Source organism: Dermacentor silvarum, chromosome 3 (genome assembly GCF_013339745.2).
Source record: "Dermacentor silvarum isolate Dsil-2018 chromosome 3, BIME_Dsil_1.4, whole genome shotgun sequence".
In the NCBI taxonomy this organism is placed as follows: Eukaryota; Metazoa; Arthropoda; class Arachnida; order Ixodida; family Ixodidae; genus Dermacentor; species Dermacentor silvarum.
In genome coordinates, this window is record NC_051156.1 from 190,329,293 (window position 1) to 190,356,382 (window position 27,090).

At 46.7% G+C, this 27,090-nt stretch overlaps 1 protein-coding gene across 1 annotated transcript in view; it reads right to left on the minus strand.

Annotated features, from left to right (window-relative positions):
• The window catches only part of LOC119446299 (uncharacterized), a 394,554-nt gene extending 368,334 nt beyond the window's left edge, over nucleotides 1-26,220 (minus strand). The window contains 1 exon segment of the mRNA XM_049664068.1: nucleotides 25,645-26,220. Coding sequence (XP_049520025.1) covers nucleotides 25,645-25,761 — 117 coding nt within the window. The 5' untranslated portion in view covers nucleotides 25,762-26,220.
• Nucleotides 26,221-27,090: the final 870 nt, after the last annotated feature.

The window sequence follows — 27,090 nt, forward strand, 5'->3', positions numbered from 1 at the left end:
TCTACGTAACGAAAGACACTATCTACAGTAATGCATAATGTAACACCCCATAACGTCAGCACATTAGCACTAACGCAAGCAGTTAGATCAAAGAGGCTTCGCGTCCACCGATTCCCACAGTTCGCGGGATCGAAGCTTTCTTCGGCCACAGACGCTGGAATGAAACGGACGAATAATAGTAAACCTCGTCACTATCTTACACGTCGTACTTTTCTCTCCGCGTACAACCTCGCCTCACCGTATTTGATCCCTGGACAAGCGTCGTGCATCGCCTTCGTCCTCGTCACATTGCTGCGTATAGATATCGCACACTATGCATCCGCCTTAGGGAGCCTACATGCAACGCTGTTTCTCTCTCTAATCCGCCTGATTTTGGTGTTCGCATTTCGGCATGGCTTGTGAGCGATGCAGCGCATAAACATAAGAATTGCGCGAATTTCTGGCGAGTTTACGCCGCTCCTGTTGCGTAAGTAAGCGAGTACTACCGCCGCATTGTCATTGGAGCCAAATGATGCACCGCCGTCGCCTTAAAGCTACATTACACACACCCCTAAGGATCTCTGGCTGCCTTTCCGAATCTCGCTTGAAAGCTGCTTGAATTTCCAAGAGAATTCGCGCAACGCGAGTATCATACTGAGGCACCCTCCTATAGCATGAGCCTTTTAACCTATATTGTTCGTGGTAACTGTTGCAGGCTCTGGGTGAACTAGGATGTACTTTATATTGCGTTCCCGTAAGCACTTGCCGCCTTTGGTTGCCTCTCGTATTAGTTAGATAGCCTACATGCAACACAGCTGTTGCATGTAGGCTCCCTAATATTGGTCAACAAACGGCGACCTCGGCAGCTGCACCGAACAAATTAACGCGGCCCTGGGGCTAATAACCCTTTAATATAGCGCAGTAGTAATCCTAGTGCGTGATTCCTTGAAGTGTAGTCGAAAGCTTGGGGAAAATGCAGCGAATAACAAATTTACTGATGTCTTTAACGACTGTTTTTATAGCCTCTTTCGCGGCCCAAGCCCTAATATAGCAGAATCTAAAAAAAAAAAATGTGAAAAAAAGAACGATGAAGACTGATGATGATGATGAACCATATAATTTATTCTGAGAGCCTCACTGTTGACGACGGTAATGTCGATGATGATGACGACGATTCGGATGCTGCTGCTGCTGATGATAACTGATGACAAAAAGTTTGAAGGCGATTGAACCTCTAGTTGACGTCGATCAAACGTTATCGCTCCAGCATGGCTCTCACAATAAGTTGTACGGTTCGAACACCCCATTCTCAGACCCAACTTGCCAAGAAGACATTGATCGCTTCACTGAAGCTTCGCTTGACACAGATTCAGTCATGTAGGTTGGATCTCCATAATTTTTCTTTCTCTCTTTCTCTCTCTTCCACCACTCGTCAAAAAAAAAAAAAAAAAAACCTTCCTAACTCGTAGCAAACAGCGGACCCATTTGGAACTGAGACGAACAATGCAACAAAAAGAAAACGTCCACTGTTGCATTCAGTAACTTTGTTATTCGCTGCATTTTTTTCCAAGCTTACGACTACACTTCAAAGAATCACTCACTAGGATTACTACTACACTATATTATTACGATAGCATCGAAAGATGTTGAAGAGACGAGCCGCCGCGCGAAAGACGACGAAGTGTGTTTGTGCTCTTGGTGCGAGCGATTGTGGGCCTGGCTGTCTGGCTTCAGTGTAAATAGCCTGTAAATAGCCTCTTTCGTCTGTGTCCTTCCACACGTAACAATATTAAAGGGTTACTCCCACTGCTCCGTTAATTTGCTCGTCCCCCCCCCCCCCCCCCCCCTCCCATCGCCTCCCTGCCCCAGCGAAGCGTTGTATCGATACCATTTGTACGTGGCCCGCTTCTCGGGTGATGATGCTCCTCTCCTCCCTCCTCTCTCTCTCTCCCAACTCCTCCTTCCATTCTTTTCTCGGCTGCTTTTTCAACGCTTCGCCGCACGCGCTTTCAAATCGGCAAAGGCCTCGAAAAAGCGTCCGCTTCTCCTGCCCAAGCCGCGTGCTCTGCCCGACCTACCCATCCCTCGCTTAGTCTCCCTCGCCCGTGTCGCCTTCCTTCTCGCATTCGGGCGTTGTGTTTGCGCTGGGCGCCCCTGCCACTCCGCTACCTCGAAACCGGACGCGCGGCGGAGCTCTGAATGGAGCGGCCAGGCATCATTCCCGCGTACACAGCCGCCGCGCTTAATACCTGAGCGAGTGTGGCGCCCGGGATGCGCAACCGCAAAGAGAGAGAGAGAGAGAGAAACACGCGCACTTCTTACAGACTGAAGCAAAACCCTAATCTTCCTTCTTCATTTTTCGTTCTTTCCCCTCGCTCTTTTTTTTCATTCTCTCTACTCTTTTGTTAACATCCACGCAGGGCAGAAAGTAGCCGACATCGTGCGCGCCCTTTAATAGAATAGAAATAGCGCGCCAACTCGTGAGGCGCGGAATCGCGGCGCTCCGTACACACTTACGCAGGTACTACATGCGCGGAGCAATAGGTGTGTGGTGCGCTTGTATGCGGCAGATGCAAGACCCATAGGACAACGCGTTCACTTTATACGTGCCAGCAAGGTATATACTACACTATATACCCCACGCGTTGCGGGAATTTTTTTTTCATCGGCTTTCTGGCGGTTTGTGGGGGTCGAGAGAATTTCCCTGTACGGAGCTATTAAAGGGCTCTGCGGAGCTTTTTGGCCTCGGCGGCGCTGCTTTGTATTGCGCACACAGAATCACGGTGAATGCTACACGTCTACCAGGTATATAGGGTAATGTTGTTGCAAAAGTTCTTCTGTACGACTTTTATCCTTGTGCTAAAAAAAATGAAGTCTAGAATCACTTTTTTTTTTTAGGCAGATAGTCAAGCTATGTACTAGGTGTTGTGTATGGGTGTGTGTGTGTGTGTGACACTTTAGGGCCTTTTTCTCGCCTCTTATTGCTTTGTTTTGTTTTTGCGAGGCTATAGACTCGTGACGCACGGGTGGCTTCAGACAAATTGAAACGGACCAGCGCAAGCAATAATTATAACTTGCTATCGCAAGAACAATTCTTCGTAATTACACATTCGGGATGTACAAATAACGCATAAGGGGCTTCACACAAGAGCTCTCCCGACACAGCGTTGATATGAACCTGCTATCGCAAGTAAAAATAAATTTCATCTGTCTGTAGATTTGTACTAGTTGGCTCTTTTGACATTCCTATTAACTTGTGCACCCTCCTTTATGAAAAAAAGTTACAGGACTGATTTTTCATTCACCATCATCATCACACTAAAGAAATTGGGGTTTTGAGTCGCTCTGTATGCGTTGAGAGTATAGACGTAGCCGAGGAAGGAAACCATGTAAACTAACGAGGCACATCGGTGTACAGTAACCCATTGGATCGGCTTGTTGGCGCATTTCGTTTGACGTTACACAAGTCATCTAATGGACACTGATTCCGAGCAGAGAGTTAACATTAAGCTATGCGTTAGGCTAGTGAAAACACCCTCGTGAGACAAGGAACGTGATTTAGCAACTATATGGTGAGTAAGCATTACCGAGGAGCCACGTTCTTGAATGGCAGAACAAGGTTTCGGGAGGACAGAGATTCGGTGCACGGCGATCCCAGAGCCAGTTGCCCGTCAACGTTGCGTCACGTCCCATACTTTTGCAAATGTGGAACGTGTGAAGCAGTTACTGCGTGAAAATCGCCGTGTGACTGCGCTCATGATGGCACAGGATCAGAAATTGAACAGACATGCATGTCACTTCATCTTACGCAGCCATTAAAGGAAATAGAAACTGAATGCAAAAATCATGACTCACACACTGACAAACAAAAAGGAATCGGACAAACTTTTAAAAACGACAAGTGATCCCACATTTTACAGCGAAGCTCTACATGGCTAGGTTCTGACCAAAAGTGCGTGCGTAGACAGGGTGTGTAGAAAAATGTTGCGTCGACAAAATTGAATCCACAGTAGCCTATGTGTCTAGGTTCCTTAACATAAGTGTCAAAACCGGTGATGAATGATCATTACGTCACAGCCTACCCACCAATCCACTAGTTAAGGTGGATGAAGAAGGATGAAGGTGGATTAGCATGGATTAAGTCTGATTAAGGTCGATTAAGATGGATTAGGGTTGATTAAGGTCGACTAAGGTGGATAAAGAGGATTAAGGTGGATTAGGGAGGACTAGGGTGGATTAAGGTTCATTAAGAAGTATTAAGGTAGATTAGGGTGGTTAAGGTACAGTAGGCTGGATGAAGGAGGATTAGTGTGGATTAGGGTGTTTTTGTCTTGATGCTGTAATTGTGCGTGTGTGTGTGTGTGTGTGTGTGTGTGTGTGTGTGTGTGTGTGTGTGTGTGTGTGTGTGTGTGTGTGTGTGTGTGCGTGTGCGCGTGCGCGCGTGCGTGCGTGCGTGCGTGCGTGTGTGTTTATATATAATTTCGTCATTTTAGAAAAACACATAACAGCTTCGCTGGTCGTCCTTCTGCACAGAGTGGAAGGGCACCAAGTTTTTTGTTAAGCATCACTGCCTGAGGTGAAAGTCGGCGGCACCAGCATGACCCTCAAACGAAGCGACAAAATGCCAAATGGGGAAGGTAACGGTTAACTTCCCCCTAATAAAATGAAATCACGAACATCAAAAACAAAGGCAATGTTGATCGCATTTCCTCCGATACTAGAGGCTTCCTGCGCCCCCCACGAAGGACAGGCAATAAACCAAAAGCTTCTACACTGGCGCGCTAAAACATTTGCACCGTGCGGTTCGGTGGCACTGTCGTGACCTGTCGTCATTGGAATAGTATTTCTACGACTGTATTTCTACTGTATCAGTCCAGGAATATCTGGCCAGACACCGTCCTCCAGACACGTGCTCTACCACATCAAACACTCACTCGACATGTCCCCATGTGATTTCTTTTTGTTTACTTGTGTGAAATCGCCGCGGAGAGGGAAGGGTAATGAAGACGTGGCAGCAATCTCAGCAATCAGAAGAGCATTCCGCATGGAGCCTTCTCTACTTCCTTCCACGAGCTACAAAAACGGTTGCAGCTATGCGTAGATAGCCGAGGGAATACACTTACAAGACCTACAGTCATTTGTTCGTAAGTTGAACATTTTTATTTGTTTATTTATTTTTATTTATTTTTTACGATCTCATTCCTGGAACTTTTCTGACAAAGGTTGTGCACTGTAACGTAATTTACACCCTTGAAAGTGAATAAGGGTGTAAATTATTTTACAGTGTACTTTATATATGATGTCTACATTTTGTATTAACAACAACGTGGTTAACGATTCAAATTCTTTCGCTGTGTTCGACGTGCACAGACTTCTCAGGGGCAGCTCTGAGAAAGACCGCCGACTGCAGCCGACAAAAATTGTGCCGCAAGTCCACAGGTTGTTTATAGACACTCGCTAAATATATGTTAGCACCATTATGGCTGTATAAAATGCGGCTGGATTGTACCTTGGCTAACACCTTTATTATTAAGGGGTAAGAGGTCAGATGGAATCGTTGATGGGAAAAAAATGAAGGTTCATTATTATTTACGACATTTCGTGGCACGCCAGCCTGATGATAGTTATAACATACCACACGAAAACTGCATGAAATAAACTTTATTAGCTGCCACTGTCTTGGAAGATATTTAAGTTAGATCCAGCATGTCAGAATTATTACGCAACTTTGAAATGCCAATTCTGCCATCGTAGGTCTAGTACGAACTCGCTGTCACGTACAGTAAAATGTTTATGGCCTCAAGGGTAAGGCGCAGCCTTACGGACACAAAATTATTTATCGCGCACTCCATCAAATCAACAACAAAATTAACTGCGTATACTTTTTCGCAAACTGTCTTAATAATATCTCGAGTGGGTCGAGAGCAAGGCTGCTGCAGGAGTCTAGCCAGCTTACGTTTTCTTGTCTTTCTTCCTTTTTTTATTTCTTTCTTCCTTTTCTTAGTTTAAGAAGTTATTTCCTCCTCCTCGGAAAAAAAAAAGAAACCGTTCAATATCCAACTACTTTTACTCTAACATCAACCGCTATTAACTAGTCCACGAGAGTCCCTAGATAAAGCTCGTGGCAGCATGAATCTTTACGTAAGGACGAAGCTCCGAATCGAACAGTTCGAGAGAAAGCTTTCTAATGTGGAAAACTCACAAATGCGAATTGCAAAGCATGGGAGGACGACAAATAGAAAAAAAAAAAAAAAAACGTTCCCACGCCTTCTTTGGCGGCTGTGTGACGTCACAGGAACACCATACGCTGGCAGATTCAGTACGAATCGCATTTCTATACCGCTGTTCAGTGCAGAGAGCACACGATACGCAAGCACTGATCAAAGGTATGCCGACTGAACGTGCAGGGTAGCAAAGTGTTTTATGTAAACATTGTGCCACGTGGAAAAGAGAAGCAGTCACCAGTCCAACGGCGTAACTTAAAGGATTCCAAAGACTAAATTAAACGTTTTCAGTTGTCAGGAGCGTGAATTTGCGTCAAGTGCAGCTGGAGTGCTGCTTCGTTTATCAGTGATAAGCAGTGTCGCTAATCGGTGTGTTCGAATAGCGAAATTTCCGAATGTAATCGAATGCGAATATTCGAGAAAAAAAACCACCTTCGAACATCGGATCGAATACCGGATCGAATAAGAAATATTCTCTCACTTCTAAGAAAATAAGTATATAAAGCTTGTCTGGAGGAGTCTTGGTTTAAAGAAGGCTTATTTACATCTTTATTTACCACAATTTTGGCGCAGCAAAAGAAGAGGGATGACAAAAGAAACCTAGACAGGTGCGCCTTGCCCCTGTCTTGGTTGCATTTGTCGTCCCTAGTCTTTTGCCGCGCCACAATTATGGTAAATAATCATGCACCAACCAGTCCAGCAACGTGTTTTGTTTTATTGAACTTATTTACATAGTTTGATACATGGATGTAATGCCATTCGCAACTAAGAGTTCGGTCAACGGAGCAGGTTGCAAATGACAAACAACTGCTTTCAGCTACCTAGTACAACATTGGGTTACAATAATGTAACAAGAGGATACGACACCAACAGATGCACGTAAAGTTTCACGCTCATTGAAGAAGACTAGGCTCACACCACAGCACCGCAGATTGTTTTGAAGGGATGAAAACATGGTGAGTATGGGAAAGTAATTATTTGCTTTGCCTAAATTGAGATAACAAATGCTCTAGGTCGCCTACGAGCCAGGCATTCTTACTGAATGACATGTAGGTCATTCAGCAGATGTCATCTGCCTCGTTCTTATGGTAAGGAGCAACAGAGGCGAATTCACAAAGCTGTTCGTTCGTCAGCAATATTTGCTATCGGCTGGCAGCCTTCGCTAATATATGTCCATCATTTGGATTGGCTGGAATTTGTTCTTACGATAATTCTAGCGTGCGAGCTTTTCTGCAAATGTGGACCCTGGTGCATCGGTGCAACAACCGCGGACCTCCTTCAGCAGAATTATTCGAAACAGCCGCCCCCCCCCCCCCCCCAACCCTCCCCTTGCATCCATCTTTCTCCAACGAGGCCCCAATAAGAGCTCTTACGCCGCATATTCAAACGGCAAAGAATATCGGCAGTTTCGAACAGATAGTTCTCGAATCAAGTACGAATAGAATAGTCACAGTTATTTAATCCATATTCAAAATTTTAGATATAGCCTAATTAATTTGAGTGCAGTTTCAGAAGTTCGACAACTGCTCACCCTTGTAGGTGTAAATTGCCAGCAGGTTAAACTCTGTTAATACGGATTATTGGACAAACCGGACTATTCGGAGACGTTTACCTAATTCTCATAGCTTTAGGGTGCAGTTTACCAACTGCTCACCTTTGATTGTACAAATTGCCAGCAGGATAAATATTGTTAATACGAATTATCGGATAAACCGGACAATTCGCAGACGTTTATTTAATTCTCATCACTTTAGGGCGCAACTCACCAATTGCTAACCTTTGATTGTACAAATTGCCAGCAGGATAAATATTGTTAATACGAATTATCGGATAAACCGGACAATTCGCAGACGTTTATTTAATTCTCATCACTTTAGGGTGCAGTTCACCAATTGCTCACCCTTGTAAGTATAAATTGCCAGCAGGATAAGCATTGTTAATACGAATTGTCTGATAAACCGGACAATTCGGAGCCGTTTACTTAATTCTATTTACTTACTAAGACGTATAAATCGCCTGCAGGATAAACTCTGTTAATACGAGTTCTCGGATAAGCCGCACAGTTCAGAGACGCTTACTTAATACTCACCTCTTAAGCGAGCATCCGTAAACTTAAACTTCACACAGCCTGAACAGATTTAAAAGACCTCTTTATATTCGTTCTAAATAAAGCGGTTCTTTTGTATTTCAGTTGTCCCATTCTCATATATTTCAAAATTTTACCACTTTCGCCACCCCAACATTCGCAATTTCACACACCGCTATTTTACCACATTCACCACATCTTGTTACTTCATTGTTGAAACTTCGTTCATGCTATACTGAGTCGTTTAGAAACGCCAATTTATTGATCAGGGCGTTCCCACTGTACGTACGTGAATGAGTGTGAGGGATATAAGAGGATGTTGAAATGATGATAAAAAATATGCGTCGCGAAAATTTATTGAGAACGATGGCTCAAGGCACAAATTGAGGGAAAGATGTCAGGTAAAGTAGACTACATCATCGTATTAACCATTCGCTTATTTAGATTATGAACTCCACAGATGGGCTTTTAATGAAAGCAGTCAAGAAATCGAAAGTGCAAGCGAAAAAGTAACATTTGCTGCGATTACACGAATATTTTATGTCCTGCAGTGGACATAAATATAGGCTGATGATGATGATGACACGAATTATATTACTGTAATCAGAGTTGCCAGCAACATCCTGTTCATAGCTAATGAACGTTCTATGCAAACAGCCGATCAATTAGGCGGCTACATTTGTACATTCCTTCGTGTTCTTGGGCGCTTATATTCAACAGAATGATAGCGACGGTATATTATATCCCTTTCGTGATAACAGGGGAAACGACCGAGTATAATATCTGAGGTCAGTTAAGAGACATAATCTCTCAGATGTGGACCAAATATCTTAGCATATGCTCGTACCTAATTCCTATCACGTCGGGATTTTTATACGGTGTTCTGACAGACAGCCGAATGAGAACACGAAAGGCCTTAAACTGTATGCTGGATTGTATTTCTGTTTTTCTACACGTCTTCCGCGTACAACAAATTCTGTCGAGTCCAAAATCCTTTACGCACTGGAAGTGCTTTCTACTTTCGCCTGCCTATCGCCTCGCAATTGCGCAGTTCGCTTTACCGGTTGTTTACAAATACGCGTGCCATTTGACTAGGCTGTGTGCACGCTTTAGCTAAAATAAAAAAAAGCTCCGAAGATTTGTACAACCCCACCACGGTCCCATGTGCTCCGCCGCCAGCAATAAACGAATAGGAATTAACGCACGCGGACGATTTATATAACCCAGAACCCAAAGCATGACCGCGGCAATACTCGTAAAAGCGTGCGTGGATGGAATACGAATGTGGCGCTACTACTATACTCACCGTCAGCGGCCGAAACCGCCGGACACAGGTGTTACGGCCACGGCTCGACGACGTAGCACGCGTCGCGCGCTCCGGCAGCAGCAGGTGAACAACATCCACGCCACGGGAAACGCATCACCACACACAAACACATACACACACACCTCTTGGCACCGCTCGCCGCCGCCGCACCCACCAGAGAGAAGCACAAAACGGGCCGGCCTCACGGGACGACACGAAATCGCGCACCAACCATAACGCGCATCAGCACATGGACGCGCGCTCAACAAAACACACCGGCAACCGTCCGTCCGTGCGGCGGAGATCGCGTCACTCGCTCACTCACTTACAGGCGTACGACCGCGCCGCCTCCCGAGCAACTCGGCATCTTCTCGGGTTGGAAACACAGTGGTCGCGTCGTCTGTCAGGTGGTGACCGGTGGTGGTGTTACGACGTCGTGTTCGTTCCGTCATGCGTTGCCGGGGCGCAGACCGCGAGCGGAAATCGTTTTTCGCTTCGCGAGTGCGACGAAGAGCCGCACCATAACAATAACCGCACGAGGCACACCACACGCGGCTGGCCGAACAAGCAGACGCGGCAGCAGCCGGCGGCGGCACGCTGTGCGTCGTCTGCAAGGCCTGACCCGAGCGCGTCGTTGGCCGCCCATTGGTCACCGAACCGCTGAGAAGGAACGCGAGAAAGAGTAAGCGGATGAGTTAGAGAGAGAGTTGGGGAGAGAGAAGAGTTTGAGTCTCAACAGAAAGAAGCACGTGGAAAGAAGGGTGCGCGAGGCAGAGAGTAGCAAAGAGCTTAAGGAGAATACGCGGCGGTTGCCAGACGTCACACGTTCTCCCGCCGGTTTTGTTCTTACCTTTTCCGGACGCGCGCTATTTCGTTTCGCAGTTGGCTGTTGCGAAGCGTATTTCGCGCCGCCTCGGCTCAACAGCTGACAGGTTTCGGGGCGTTCGCTTGTCTGTTTCTTTGCCCGCACTGTTCGCTGCTTTATCCCTTTGTTTTCGACGCGGAAGCGGAGGAAATTGCCTCCAACGTGTGATTCGCGAAAAGTAGCACGTCCGTGCATCCGTGTGCGAAGTTAAGACATTCGCGCTTCTAGTTTGGAACCCAAAAGTCACTTAAGTATGCTTACTGTATTTGAATGAGAAAGCATTATGACTTCTCTAATTAATTGGCTACGTCCATGATACGTGACGTCATACATAGTCACGTGTCTTTCACAATTCTACCTTAATCCACCTTGCTCTAATTTGTACCAACCTTAATCCACCTTAATCCACTTTATTCTACCTTAATCCACTTTAATTCACCTTCATTCACTTTACTTCACCTTAGTTCAATTTTTAACTCACCTTACTCTAGCTTGTTCTAACTTCAATTCTGTATTACTACTGACGTCATACAAGACGCGAATGACGTCATTGATGATGATGATGAATTTTGGTGCCACTCGTTGCCTACAACACCGGCTTTTCTGCCTCACGCCGGATCTTCTGCCTCGTGGGACATATAATGCTCTCTTATTAATATTTGCTTTAATTAGCAAAACTGCGGTAATCCACTCTCCTCTGGAGTCTGCACACAACATCAATAATAGCCCTGCAACAGGAACAACAAACAGCAGTCAACGTAAATGTGTCAGTTTCAAGGTCGTAAATTTGGCTCTCGACATGGGCGTATACTCCTTATACTGTTAGGGCCCTGGTTCTGGGTTTGGGGTTCGGACGGAGTCGGGCGTCACTCAAGGGGTCGCTTGCCTATGCCGCCGGAGCGCCTAAGACGTGGTAGCAGGCCTGCGCTTTATCGGGGCATCGCATTAAGCTGACTAAGTGGGCCAACGCCGTCGTCCGTCTCTATCGCTGAGAGTTGCTTGCTGGTGAGGAGATGAGGTCGGGAAGTCGAAGGAAACGAGAAACTGGTTTCCTCTACATATTTACTACCGGCTTCGTGGTTATAGGAGCACCATATAACAGCAGTGTATACACAGATGACTGAATCGAAGCATACTGCACGTCTGTGCACTATGCATATCGGAGCACACTCGAGGCACACTGAAGTCATTTTGATGTAATTGTTCTTAGTATGTCCCTAGACGAGAGAATTCGTTGAGCTTGGCCCGGCCAATCAGAGGGGTCAACTGTTCATAGCACTCTACCCATTCCGTCACAACACCTCGCAGGACTTCGACCCTGATGGTGCGCGTTCGCTACCACATATGACGTCATCACAAGGCAATTGGGAAGCAGGAGTCGACGTCGTTTTGACGGACGTCGCCGGACGTTCGCTCCTTGCAGCAATTAGCTGGCTCTACGTAACGGTCAGCTTGGGCTGCAAGCAGCGATTGAGGTTTCACACGAACGTCGCCAAGTGACAGCCACTTGACAAACACGTAGGCCTCGGCAGGCGAGTTGATGACAGTCGACGTCGAGCTGCTTCAACAGAGGCTCTTGACTGCTTCGCAAACCTGACGCACTGTTCCGTTGGAATGCCGAGCTTGCCAGCAGTCCCATGACCCCGGCATCCAGTCTAACAATACCAAGCTAGACGTTAGGTGAAGGCAGAAAAACTAACATCGGTTCGGTTGGTGTTGCCATCCGCTTGATGGTATAGCCGGAAACTGCAAGGAAATAACACTTCCTGCTCCGGGCATCGAATTCGGGACCATGGCGCCTAACCAGTGCAGTTGCTCGACGAACTGAGCTCACTAGCCGTTGTCAACGTGATGGGGCCGTATTCTGAAATGTTCCATTTGGGCGAAATTTCTTTTTTCGCTTTCAGCTGCGCGCACTGATTGGCTGTTTGAGCAAAACCGAAAAAGAAGTCGCCCCACCTAGTAGTTCCGATGTACGTCACTTTGACGTCACGGTGTCAGTGGGTGCTCCCGACGTGTATTGAATAAACGAACACACCTGTGTCGTACTGCGGCCGATACATTCGAAAACAACACACACGAGCCGCTCTGCACTTTACTCTACACTCGCATGGTGCGCCCTCTTGTGTGTTTTGCAAAGCGTTCGAGTGCGCGTGTTGGTAGTGCATGCTGACGTCACTTTGGCGTCACGGTGTCAGTGGGTGCTCCCGATGTGTATTGAATAAACGAACACGCCTGTGTCGTACTGCGGTTGACTTAATTGAACGCGACTTTCGCCTTGGCGAAATATCGCCCAAGTGGAACGTTTCAGAATATGGCCCATGGATAATTAGTTGAGAACGTGTACTGGTTCATCTTGCAGCCTCGTGCTACTTTCAGGAGGAAGCCCCATAGTCCGCTATGCAAAGTGCACACGAGTACGGGGGTCAACAAGAGTTCCGGGATACAGTCGAATGCCTTTATAACGAAGTGTTTGAGGCCTCCGAAATAATTCGTTATACAGGTAATTTCGTTGTAAAAATCGCGCACCGCACAGCTCACAATACAACCGGAACAGAATGATTGTTTCGTTATGCAGGTCGTTTCGTTGTACAGGCGTTCGTTGTAGAAGCGCACATTGTAGAAGCGCCGGACTATGCAGGTTAGGATTAGGTTTAGAGCAAGAGGTGGCAGCGTTCTTCAATCGAAGGAATAGTACGTGGCGTGACACATTTGTCTAGCACGTAAAAACCGAATCTGCGTCGCAAACCTTCCTCAATCGGTTCGCGTTGATGGTTAAAAGCAGTACGCGAACACCCTTTCATCGCCTAGCTGTATTTCGGCGTATCCACTTCCTTATGCTTCTTTTTTTTTTTTTTTTCAACCCGTGTGCCATGACGGTTTCCTTTTTTTCCTGCCTGAATAGATCAAACGTTTTGCTATTATAATATATTACCGTCCCAATTTCTACCCCAAGCTGTTTGGCAACTCGCTAAAAAACGAGTGCGTCGAGGAAGTGGAGGAGAAAGTTTCAGTTTTTCGTTCGCAGCGTCCATGCTTGTCTGTTTATGCGATGTTTCGACGCGCTCAATATCGCGCGTTAATGAGCTCTTACTCCCGTGTCTAGAAACGAGCTGCCACTACAACCACTTGCACACAGCTAGTGCGGTGCCACTGCTCGACTGAAGTAGCGACTGCGTCTTCCGCCATTAAAGCTCTTCTGCGATCCTTACGAAGAGAAGATGCCTGTTGTGTCTGTATTTGGCTTTGATAATGCCTCGTGTTTTCCGCGCAGGATTACACTGCGCAAACCTCCCGTGGCGTGTTGAAAAATGCCTGTGAACCTAAGAAGACTGTTTTCTACGGTTATAGTCCAGACTATGCGGAACGTGGTATAAAGAATTTTTTCTTACTTTTTGTTTTTAAATGCCATTTATTGCCCCGCGCTTGGTAGCGAGAAGATAAATAACTGAAGGGATTCATTTCACCTATCATCATCATACGATTTAACAATGTGTAGAAGCTGGTGACATACTTTATTCATGCAATAAATAAATAAATAAATAAATAAATAAATAAATAAATAAATAAATAAATAAATAAATAAATAAATAAATAAATAAATAAATAAATAAATAACCGTGCCCTCTGTAGCCCCAAAGTGGAAACTAGAATTGACTGATTGTGAAATTACAGCGGGCCAATTAAGCTATTTAATGATCGATCGGCTCTCATACAACTTTATGGATCTTTAATTCCTGAAAAATACCAACCCATACTAAATTTTCTATAGAGAGCAACTTCTTACCGCCCATATATCATACTAGTTAGGGTGAAAGGAGATCTTCGTCTTCCGCCTATTAGAACAAGGAACGGTCTTCTAAATCCGATCAAAAGATTTTCGACTCTTCCAGTTTTTTAAGAGATCATTTTGAGGACTGTGAAATGCGATTGTGCGTTCCACTACTTGCAGCGTCACTTTCTTATTTTACTCACTATCACGAACATCTAAGTTTAAAGTTTTGTAGCTGTTTCTGTGTTCATCGATTGCATTTTGTTTTCCTGACAACTACAGCGTTGCTATGCATGTATAATTTATGTGTTAATGCGTATAGAACAATCCCCGCATGGTCTGCTGACCTTAGGACCGTCTCCTATATATACAGGGTGTCCCAGCTATCACGCAGCACGATCTAAAAAAAAAAAAGAGGAACGGCGTTACGCGAAGACAACCTAGTGCGTACTGTTTCCAGTACAGTGGAGTAGCCGCCAGTAATTTTTTTCGTTACTGAGATTGTAATTAATTATCTAACTCAAGAAGTACTGTCCTAATTATCAAAGTGTCCATGAGAAAGTTGTATAGCAACATGAAAAACTCCCGATGCAGCTTTCTGTTGCTCGATACGTGCTACATAAATGTGTTTTTCCTAGTGTGAAAGAAGCCCGCGAATACACGCAGAATTGCCGCCCGACTGGCCGCTCGAGGCACTTTGCGTGTATTCGCGGGCTTCTTTCATACTCGGAAAAACACTTTTATGTAGCACGTATTGAGCAACAGAAAGCTGTATCGGGAGTTTTTCATGTTGCTCTACAACTTACTCATTGGCACTTTGATAATTAGGAGATTACTTCTCGAGTTAGATAATTAATTACAATTAGCTAATTGAATCTCAGTAATGAAAAAAATACTGGCAGGCTACTCCACTTTACTGGAAACAATACGCACTAGGTTTGCTTCGCGTAACGTCGTTCCTCTATTTTTAAATCGTGCTGCGTGATAGCTGGGACACCCTGTATAAAAATATGTACACTTACTCCTCTCTAAATAATGATTTCTTTTTAAATTTGTGGAGGAGCATTACTGCAGAGTTGTAACTAGTCTATAGACGCGTCATTGCCTTTTTCACTCGGAGGTAAATTAAAGTACACGGATCAATGAAACAAGAGATTTCGGAGAGGAGACGAAGAGACATAATCTTTAACTAACACATAGTCCGAGTCATTGCTGATGAAGATTAGAAGTTGAAGTCGAGGCCCGTACAAGAATGCGGACAGGGTTCATCCCTGGAAACAAGCGCGATTCTGGACAGAAACGCAAATGGTCATCGATGGGTATACACTCTATTTCACTCATTTATACTACACAGTCGTCCAGTAGCACCCTGCAAATGGTCCAGTCATATCCTATACACCAAAGCTTGCTTCATCGAATAGCATGGCGTCGCCATTTCATTGGATGAAATGACCCCATATGCAAGCAACCGCGAGCGCTCCTATAGCTATAGCTTGATCTACCATCTCGCAAAGTTTCATCAATGCTCGCGTGCCAGCCCAACAGAGACCGAAAGGACCGAAACCTGTGTGGCCTAGCGTCTTGCCGTACATTGAGAGCCATTCGAAAAAAAGGTATAAGCGTTCTTCCACAGAAGAGCCCCGTGGGGTCCGTTCACCCCCCATAGCGATCCCGCCTTCGACAACTGAAGTCCCTTCACTGAACGTTTCGCGCAAGCGAAAACAATAAAACAAAAAGGGCCGAACGAAAGTCGTAAGCAAATCGTCGGCGTGACTAACCACTTGAACCCCCCCCACCTCCAGCGGCTGCCGATCAGTTCCCCATTCGAACCGCAATCGGCCAAGCCACCACCTCGTCTCGACTCTCTTTGTTCGTACGAAAACCGGCTCTAGCCCACAGCGACCGGGCGAAAGTTATACAAAAGCCACCGATTAAGATCAGAGACCACAAAAATAAAAAATAAGACAGGAACCGGTGGCTTATATAGAGCGAGCGACAACACAAGATAAGCTCAACAGAGCCAGCAATGAGTCCTTTGTCTTTCCGTTCCGCTGCCACGGTCCAGCACACCGGGAGTCGACATTGACCCCTTCTTCGCTTTCCGCAGTCGCCGTTGCTACAGAAACGGCAGCAGAGGTGAAAAAAAGAGACGCCCACATAATGGCTGTAATCCCGGAGGCCAGCCCCCATCCACCATCACACCGTGTTCCTCCGTGGCAGAGGAGCTGCCATCGCTTTTTTTTTTTCAAATGACCAGCGCGAACAGGCCATGGACATGTAGTTACACTGGCTGCATTCTCCGTCCGCTCCTAGATGCTTCAACTTCGACGAGACATAAAAATAACGACGGGGGAACGAAAGAATGAAGACTGGCATAGACGGGAAAGGAGACCAGACTCACAGAAGACAAACACACTTTGGTCTTTTCTTTGTTGCTTGCTTTTTTCTCTCTCTTTTTGCTTTGAGAGTTCGTCCGGGAGTTCGAAAAGACGTTCCATCCGTCGTATATGTGCGTGTACGCTCATTGTTCGTCACAATGATTTGAAACGAGCGATATCGCAGCACGGTCCCGCGGCTGTTGCGAGCTATGAACGCCCGAAATGGGCGAAAGAATAACGTATTTCGGGTCTTTCGAACGGTCAAACGGGCGCGTGAAAATGCAGCTTGCACCGTTTAGCCGTTCCGTGACCCGGGCGGTTTGCTCTGAAATCAAATGCGCGCCTCCTGAGATGTTATTGTGACCCCTGCTGTGGTTCACGTTTCAGAACACAAGCGCTTAGGCGAAGCACAAGGAAAAGAAGGACGAACATTGCGCTGACTAGCAACCGTACAAGCTTGTTGCTCCTCGCATTGATTTTTTTTTTTTTTTTTTTTACTGCCTGAAGAAAGAAAAAAAAACGAAGTGGTGCAAATGCTAAAGGGGATCGGTAACATGCGCACTGGTAGAACTATCACGACAGATGCCGTATATCTGTTACTGCGATAACAATGATATGGACACTCCAGGCGAACTTTCGCGGTCGTCGTCGGCGTCGCCGTGCGGCTCCGCGTATATTATTGCGATAACAATTATATGGACATTCCATGTGAATTTCCGCCGTCGGCGTCGTGGTGCGGCTCCCCGTATGCTAGGTATATGTATGCTATATGCTTTATACATGCCGTATATGCGCCGTATATGAATGCTATACTATTCAACCAACAGGTTGCTCAAACCAGGTCTTACGTTTTTGACTAAATTATTGCTCCGAAGTTTTGAAAATGGCGGCCCGCAAACAAAATTCATAAAACATAGCATTCACAGCGCACGGTCTTTATCTTAAATCTTCCGAGGTTACGAAATATTAAACGTACAAAAAATATCAGGGCTAAACTCAAAGTGATGTAATTTGTCTGGCGCGGCTCTTTACGGTCAGCGTAGTGTTGCATGTGCGCTGGCCTTACAAGCCCTACATGGCGTGTTAAAGCTTTTAGGGGTGCCAGAAATTATTGGCGCACCAGCGTATGTTGCACCCGCCTTAGTCGGATCCGCCTATAGTTCGAACACCATCCGAGTAGTTAAATTAAGCACAACGCTAAACCCTTGTTATTGCAGTCGGTGCTTCGCCCTTCGGGTGAAATTCCCGATTTTCCTTACACGATGTAAAATTTTGATGCAGGCACAATCATCCGGCTCCAGTATACCATGTGTTTTCTTTTAGCTGCACCATTTTTTTAAAGCGAAGCTTTCTGTTTTTCACTGATTCGTCCGTGAGCGCCGAAAACGCACTGCAGGAAAGTCAACTTACACAATGGAACTATCTGCGCATCTGCGCACACAATAGAACAACGGCGCATGACATACGTATCGTAGAACACTCCAGTTTACATTCGCAGTTGTGCCGATAAGAACAAGGGGGAACTGCAACGCCACGCTACCCAGACGAAGTGTATATATCTGCATTGCATTACGCGCGTCACGAAATGCATTCCCGGCCGTCACCATGGGTAAATAGCGAGTGCAGTGCACGAGAGACGAAGAGGCTGCCGTACGCGAAGGTAAGCGCAATCGTGCACGTAAGGCCAGTCCCGTGTATCGGCAGTCCGTGAAAGTGTGAGTGTGTGCGTGTAATCAACGGCTACATGATCTAAAATAAAGGCTATATGCAACTTAACGAAATATGTCTTCCTCCAACTTCACCGTTCAAAAAATACAATCCTAAACAAGCAATCAAATCACCAATACATCACGTCGGGTCGCTCAGCATTTCTTGGGTTCGTTGCGTTGTCGTTGGCTTTGCACTTTGATTCAGTTTGCATGGGAGAAAGCTTCGCGTTCAACCATCTTTCTTAAGAAAGGGGCTTTGATTTTTTTTAATTGCATGATGCAAATAGCACAATTCTGACACTTAAAGTAAATTACTCGACGAGGCAGCCATACTTCTACGAGAAATCAAAATGCTTAATTGAATAACTAACGTAACTGCACTAATTGACATATTAATTGATTACGTTCCAGCACAAATTGCAATTTATGAACTGTAGAACTCTTGAAAGCGATCTGCGATGGGGACAGAGTGCGCCGAGTGCTGATAGCTTCGTGTGCGCTGTGTTCTCGCCGCTTAGTTCGCGCCGAAGCGAGAGGCAGCACGAAGGTCAATTGGCTCGCTGCTTCGGGCCCCAATCTTGAAAGCGATCGTCTTACGGGACAAACGGACGGACGGACGGGTTTCCGGGTTGGGTATACGCATTTAAAAGAACACCGTATATAGCAGCTAATGCGGTGGACAGCTAGAGGAATGACATACGCTAAGCTTGGTACAAGTTGTCATCGCACGAGACACACGGTGGAGCCCAATTTCAAGTAGGGAGCTGGCCCACTTTGTCGCGTATAGCTGTCCCTAAGTGCACGCCCGCTTGGCGTGTATAGGAACGGGCTGACGGCACTGTAGGAAAGGCCGAGGCCCCGAGCTATGTCTTCATTGTAAACTGTTCTGCGCGGGCTACTTTCATTTAAAGGTGAGCTTTTGTGTTCGCTCAGATTCGGTGATGCGTACGATACATCTTGAATTCCATTCCTCTTCGACAAATTTCAAGGTCTACGTTGTGCACGGTGCGCTTCATTGCAGTGTCCTTTCTTTCTCCCCGCGCTGATTTGGCAGTTTACTTTCAGGCGATAACTTTTGCGAATCTCGCAATACCGACTACACAAAGAAAAAAAAAAGAGAGAGAGAGAGAGAGAGAAGAAATTGCGCCTTGGTATAGCGCTCGATGAGTCACCAACATTCCTCGACGTCGATTGCTTTTTTCTGGAAGGAACACCGTTGAACACGCCTTGCGTCGCATTTCTGCACACTGTGACGTACCTTTCGTTGCTTCCCCAAGAGCGAACTCGCGTTGGTTATTAGAACGTGCCAAAAGTATGACGACCTTTGGATTCCCGCATGACAGTGCACGTAAGGAATGGGAAGACACTCGAGAACCGAGAAGCAGCAGCTGCATGGCAGAATATTTTAACGCGACGTGTGAGGTTCATTAACCCCAACAGCCAGAGACACGCTTCATTTAGTAAATTTACTGTGCGCAGTCGTCCTAATGTTACCGCACCTTAATATAATCGAAGCCTAGCTTTGAGTGGTGATGTTTCACGCTCCAAAGCAACTGCAGGGGTTACGAGAAACGCTACACCGAATGAATCCGGATTAATTTTGACGCCCTGGTGTTGCTTCCAAAGCGTCTCTGTAATGATCATGATCATGCTGGTCCGCGCCGCAGGGCTGACAGTAAACACTGCAGTGTCGCCTTCGAGTGGCACAAGATTAGTCAGTTGTGTCGTAGTTCATCGACGTGTCGGAGTTAGTCGTAGTTACCAGTGCGTCAGAAAAGATTAGCCTTTGTAGAAAAGAAAAAAAAAAGACAAGGAAACGGTAACAAGTCATTATAGAGTCATGCTTCTCAAATAGACAAGAGCTGTACGCATATCTCGCGCTAACGAATGTGTCTGCAAAGTATCAAACCGCTGCACGGCGCGCAGACAGCAGAGATTTAAAACGAAAAGCCCAGCACGTGCCTTTCCTCTCCAAGGAGCCCAGCTTCCTGTCGGAGAATCAAGGTCCCGCAGGTGCCTCGCATAAGTTTTCGCTCTGCCTGCAACGTCACCGATAACGGAGCGTGACTTCGTAAATCAACCAATGCAGAACGCGCGCAAGGCTACCACATGGAAGTGCGCCGCGAAGCAAGAAAAAAAAACATTGGAAGTAAAGAAAAATAAAAGTAAGATTCGGACGAAGCTCCTGACGCAAACGTGACGCGGGGACAAGGCAGGGAAAGAACGCCACTTGCGTACGCGAATTCAGGCTAAGGGAGGTCTATGTTGGCAATTGAAGCTCACCTCCCGACAGAACGGCGACGATGCGACTTTGCGATTTCGTCTATTTCCTCTAATAGTGAGGCCATTTGAAATAGTTCTCGCGGTGAAACGCTCTCTGTAAACGGCGTTTCACCACTTCCAGTGTATGACAAAAAAAATTCCGCTGGGCATGGTGAGGGACCTTTAATATAGAGCACTGCTGTGGCCCATGTGCCGCGCATGCATATGATGGAACTACAAGGGTTCGGACGGCGAGAGTGATTAGTCTGTCTCCCTGCCAAGTGCTTTAAAAAAAGTGTACAGTAGCATGGGTACAGGTGTATGGGCAGAAGGAAGACCACGGGTACCCCCGAAATGAACTACACGGTGGTGCTCCATCTGCCTACCTTTAACAAATACCGTACCTTTTAACAAGGCCGTACTTGGCGGCTAAGGGGCACGCGGGATTTGAGGAACGATCACTTGACCGCTTATTGAGCTGCCTGGGTATACGTGCAGTGCAGGGTAGCAGGGTAGCCAGTGCAGGGCTACCCCAGTGCAGGGTAGCCTACCGGGCTCAGCCTGGTTAACCTCCCTGCCTTTCCCTTACGACCTCTCTCTCTCTCTCTCTTTTAGCCATGTTTTATTACCGTACGCTAAACTTTTCTATCCGGCGCCAACGGGGCAAGTGTAAGGCAAGTAGATTGCAATACTACCGTACAATGCTCGTACACGGAAACGTGACACGGCACCCACTTGAACTCTCTAATAAGCGATCATTAATTCGCTCCGTGCGCGAAGCAAGGCGCGGCTATATCGCCGAACTGTCGCAGGCTTGTGTACACTATCTTGCATATCATCGCCCAATGCGTTCCGCAGCATACAGCGGCGTCGGCACTATAGCTTCGCGGAGCGAAGTCGCCCGTGTCGATGCACTTAGCGTACATACTTACAAGGCGGTCGCGTTTATTCTCGGAACCACGAATACCGGAGCAGCTCGGTTCCGCGGCCCGCTCGCAGCGGGGATCGCGTCTTTCGAGCGGGCCACGTACGGCCGAGGCGAAAGAGCAAAGGAGAGCGAGCGCGCCTGGGAACGCTAATACCGGTTGCGCAACCCAGCAGGGCATAAACGACCCGGACAGGGGGGGAGGGGGGGCATGCATATAAGGAAGGGGGGATACACAAGGTGCCGCGCGCACTTGCGAGAGGAGGAGGAGGAGGTGAAACGGTCGCCGGTGGGCAGGGCAGAGCGGGCACTCTGCCCGTAGGCCACAACATGCCTGCCCCCCCCCCCCCCCCGCCCTCTTATATCCGACCTTCACGGACACCCCCCCACCACAAGCCTCGTCCTGTCCAGACTATGCGGCAGACACCCCGCTGTGCAGAAATTCTCACAAGTTGACCGCCCCCCCCCCTCCCCCTCCCCCTCCCAACTCCGTCCGCTTGGCCGTGGCGCAAGTGGAGGTCATCGCGGAACGAGACACCGCTCCTGTAGCTGGTGAACCCTTCTTAAGAGGCTCGCGGGATACACATCAAGTGTTGCCCCCATCATTTTCTCTTTCTTTTTTCTTTATAACGGGCATTTCGCTAAAACGGAATTCGAAAGACGCGACTGCGCACCGTCGACGTCTCGCAGCGCGCGTTCTCATCAGCTGTGAGACGCCAAACTGTGACACGAACTGCTTATGTGTGACAGCATTTCGACATAGCTCGCGAACGGTCCATAAACGTAAACATTGCGTGACATTTAAAGTCGTGACCTGTGGGGGGCACAAACATAAACGTTGCACGAGATCACATGTTGCATAGGGTGACAATAAAGACAGTTGTCATTCCTATGTAAAGCAGAAAACATTAAAGCAGAAAAAAATTTTATGACGGACGAGACGTAATGTCGTAATACCAATGGAACATAAATTAAATCCCTCTTTTTCCTAAATTATTTCTTACTTACCAGGATCTCATATTTTATATGGGTTCCATACCACGCAGGTACGCGCCAGAAGCGGCCAGATAGCTGATTTGTAAGTGCGTATTTTAGTACTTAAAGTAGCTCTGCGACATTCACGCGGCAAACATACGAGCTAAATGCTTTGTTAGAGACAAAAGGTCTATCTCTTCTTAAAAAGAAAAAAAAAGAAAAACTGCCATATCTGCGTTTCCTGTGGAATTTAGTGTAGTTCCATCATGATTGCCGATTGACCCCTAACCGCTCCAGTACGCGTACATTCCTGAATGTCTTCCTGCCTCATGCCTCGCGTTGACTTTTTATACTAGCCAGCAGCCAGATAGTTTTTCTCTGACTCCGCGCTCGGTTAAACAGCGTACCTTCGTTGGAAACTGAATTCCTGCGTCGTCAGTTATAAATGTGGCCGGCAGAAGGGACAGTGATCCCAAACCAATTTACTAGAGGGAAGTAATTAAGCTCGTAAGCCCGTAGCCAACAAATGCACTCTACCTTTCCCTTCTCGTTTCTCTCTCTCTGTCAGGAACGCGCACTTGTTGCTATAAACCGAGTTCTCCAAGGCCACTTATATTGTCGGCCGCGATTAAGGTTGATGTAGCTGAACACAACATTCTGTACTGCCAGAATGGCATTTCTGCTTCTTTTTTTGGAAGCAGTGATACTGAACGTAACTCTTTTCCTCTTGAGACATTTTGTGTGTATGTCATTTTAAGACGAGTATTTCTTTTTTATTTTTATTTTTCGTTCTTACGCTGTTCTGCGCCTTCTGTGCTGTTTGTAACGTTTCATTTCTTTTCTATTTTTTTTTTTTCTTTTTGTGCGCTATAATTGTTCGCGAACTTCGGTGTGGCACGGCACAGCTCGCACCTTTCTGGTATTACTTTTACGTCCATACCTACCGCGGCTTCCTTTAGTCAACACAGAAGCCAAACGTAGTCGCAGTACAGGCGATCAAAGAATGTGTCGAAAATTTTTGAAATCTGACTGGCAAACGTAACACCGCTGCACCCAACCGCATGTCGGCCATGCTCGGCATTACGCCGGCGCGCGTTTCCTGTTACCCATTCAGTTAGCAGATAATATTAGAAATCCCGTAAGCTGGCTTTCCCACGCATCTATTTGCCCATGCATCCTGATAGATAGCTAGATAGATAGATAGATAGATAGATAGATAGATAGATAGATAGATAGATAGATAGATAGATAGATAGATAGATAGATAGATAGATAGATAGATAGATAGATAGATAGATAGATAGATAGATAGATAGATAGATAGATAGATAGATAGATAGATAGATAGATAGATAGATAGATAGATAGATAGTAGATAGATAGATAGATAGATAGATAGATAGATAGATAGATAGATAGATAGATAGATAGATAGATAGATAGATAGATAGATAGATAGATAGATAGATAGATAGATAGATAGAATAGATCGATAGATACTAAGTAATGATAAGCAATGTCTAAAACACAGCAATCATGACGAGTTTCCGACTTTTCGGTCGCTTCCGGCGCTTGCAGGCAGCAAAAGCACAGCCTCCCAGATTGTTCCTGTTCGGAGCCGTCATAGGGGGGTATATTCGGACACTACCTTTTATAAGAACTTCCCCGAATGCGCCTACACAGTACCACTTTACATCTTTATATCGTTCTGTATCTTTTATACGTTTTCGCCAGCCCCCATGGTAATCCCAAAGGCAGCCAAACGGATATCTGTATTAGTTAACCTTCACGTCTTTCATCTCCTTTCTCGCTCTCTCAGACGTCCGAATTTGTCTAATGCATTCGCACTGGATCTGCAGTACGAAACCCATCCTTTGAACAAAACGCTTCTTGGCTAAGCCGACGACGTTGCCTGACAAAAGCATACTATTAGCCGAAGGTGACCATTATTTCGGGTGCGAAATAAAACAAGAAAATAATTTCGTCGTCTATAGCGCAAGTGCGCCGTCACCATTAGCCAGAGAGATCATTTGCACGAGACAACGTGACCGGTGCGTTGTGCGGACGCCCTTGTTAGCAATGCGCGTGGACCAGGGACTCGCCTCACTGGCAGCAATTACTGCGCTTTCCTCAAACAAGTTGCGCCGTGCAATTAAAACAATTGTTGCGCAGTGCTATAATCTTCTTTCTTTTTTTTCTTCGCACGCCGCTCCATCGAACAGACTACGCTGCTTGAAACAAACGTTTTAACATAGCCCCTACTATGAATATAATCTCGAAATACTGAAACCCCCATCTTCGACATCGAACCCCTATATTCAATAACCAGAAAAGTTACTGTCATTGTTTCTTCGAGATTGTTTTGCCCAGCTCTTACTTATTATTTCCAGCCAGGCTATTCCATAACGTCGTCGAAGCGGCTGTAGAAAACAAAAACAAACAGAATAGAAGCGTTTCGCTTTCACAAATCTATAGTGGTCTACACGTGAAATTCCCCAAATTCCAGACCTCCTTGACTCCGACCACTATACAGAAATACAAATTTGGTATCACAAACTGTGGATGACATGTCAGAATGCCCGCGACGTAGTGCTTAGGTCTTGCAGATTCAAACGCGTGGACGATCAAATAACATTGTGTCTCGTTCAGTACAGTCGCATAGCGAAGCGGCGCGAGTGTTCAAATGAGGAGTGCGGTACGGTACGAACGACGAACGGGTCGGGGCTCAGGCGGTGCGGCACGCACATTGCATTGCAAATGAATCCTGCGCCTTACGTGCGACGTGTGCGATGTACCGTCCATTGAGCAACGTATACAAACAGTCTGACACACCATATATATACACAGGGGCACAATATGCTTGATCAGCGAGTGTCGTACGAGTCACGTTCCCCCTGACGCCGCAGAAGGACCGACTTCCATTCCACAAGCGCACACAACTTCTACGTACGTGCCTTCATGTCCGGTCTGTCAAGCGTGACCGACTCGCTATAGCATGCTATTTCTTTTCTTACGGCTGTTGGAGAGGCGAACAGCCGTATAAGAAGCCACTTGATACGAACGGCAACTACACCATGCGCAGAGCTAGCGCGCCGTGATATCTCCTTCACGACGTGGTGCGCGCACCGTAAGAACGACGAGAAATGCGTGAGGCCAATCTTACGATTTGTCGGCGGCGGCTTCCGCAGGCCGCGAGCTTGTCCGAGATGGAAGGGCAGAAGACAGCTTCGATTGGCTCGAAGATTGGCTTCGGGCCGGCACGCACCAGAAGGCCGACCATGATCTCGTCTGCTTGAATTTACACGCACACACACGCACTTCACACACAAACACACGCCGTGTCGTCTGCTCGAAGACGTCGCCGTCGTCTGCTGGTAGGCACCGTCAGCACCGCGCGTCGTCTGCTACACTCGCGACCGGTCAACGGACTGGCGAGCTGCGGCAGCGGCGTTGGGGGGGACCGGCACCACCGGTGTGTGCGTTTGTTCGTGCGCACTCTCGTACGAAGCTTGCCGAGCTGCCACCGCTTTTGATGCTGCTGCTCTCTTGACCGCTTGCTTATATTGCTTGTTAACTTTTTTTTCCTTTTTATCGCAGCTCGCTTTCTGTTCGCGCTGGACACGGCCTCCTTCAAGTGACGCGGAACGGTGAGCAAGTACGCGCGCGCGACGCCACTGAAAGAGCGCGGCTCAAACGGAGTGTAGCAATGCGCACTGGCAACGGCGAGGCGTTCACGAAGTCTGGCCGCAGATTGAATTACCTTCAGCCGTTCTGCCACGACAGCTCAGTAACTCGAGAGAGGGAGAGAGTTTGTGTGAGAGAGAGAGTGAGCGCGACAATCTGTTCCGTCTAATAGGCTCTGACGTCAGTTAAACGATATTCTGTTCAGTTTTATTCTTCTATTCTGCAGATACGTTGCGTGCCCCCTCTGTGAAGCACCTGTTGTTAGGGTTGTACATGTACATTGGTATGTACATGGTAAAAACAAATTGGTATGCCGCAATTGTCGCGAGCTGAAAATTTTCGCTTCGGAATTCTGCTAGTCATAGACTGCTGAAGCACTAAGGTACACGCAAAAAAATACCACGTTCTAGCGCGTCCACATGTGTATAACAGAGGGGGAAAAATGTGCGCAGACTAAGGGAAGTGCCACAGTGGAGAGGAGGAAAATGTGCAACTATACGGAACAGATATTTCAGGTTTTGTACCCACAGCAACTGCTGGAACATCATTACGCGGATAATGTTGAATTCATGCGTCCATTATGAGTAATATTGCATGAATACAGTAGAGGAATTTTTTTTCTCATATTCTTCCTTCAATCGTGCTCGACTTTTTACTGCGACAGCAGTTGAGAGCTCGGAATTGGGCTTGCCTTGCCCGTCCGTGCATTGCTCTGACGACGACTCTTGTCGTCATCGACAACCCACAACGAAGATTGTTTTGTCGTCATCAGGCAATCTTGTCCCAAGCATCGTCATTGCCACAGCGTGACGAAAAATAAAACTTCTCCACGACCGGCTCCATTGGGATTGGAGCCCATGCCAGTAAAGCAATACGCATTTGGGAGACGAGCGCGCTGACTACAGAGCTCAACAAGGTCAATTCT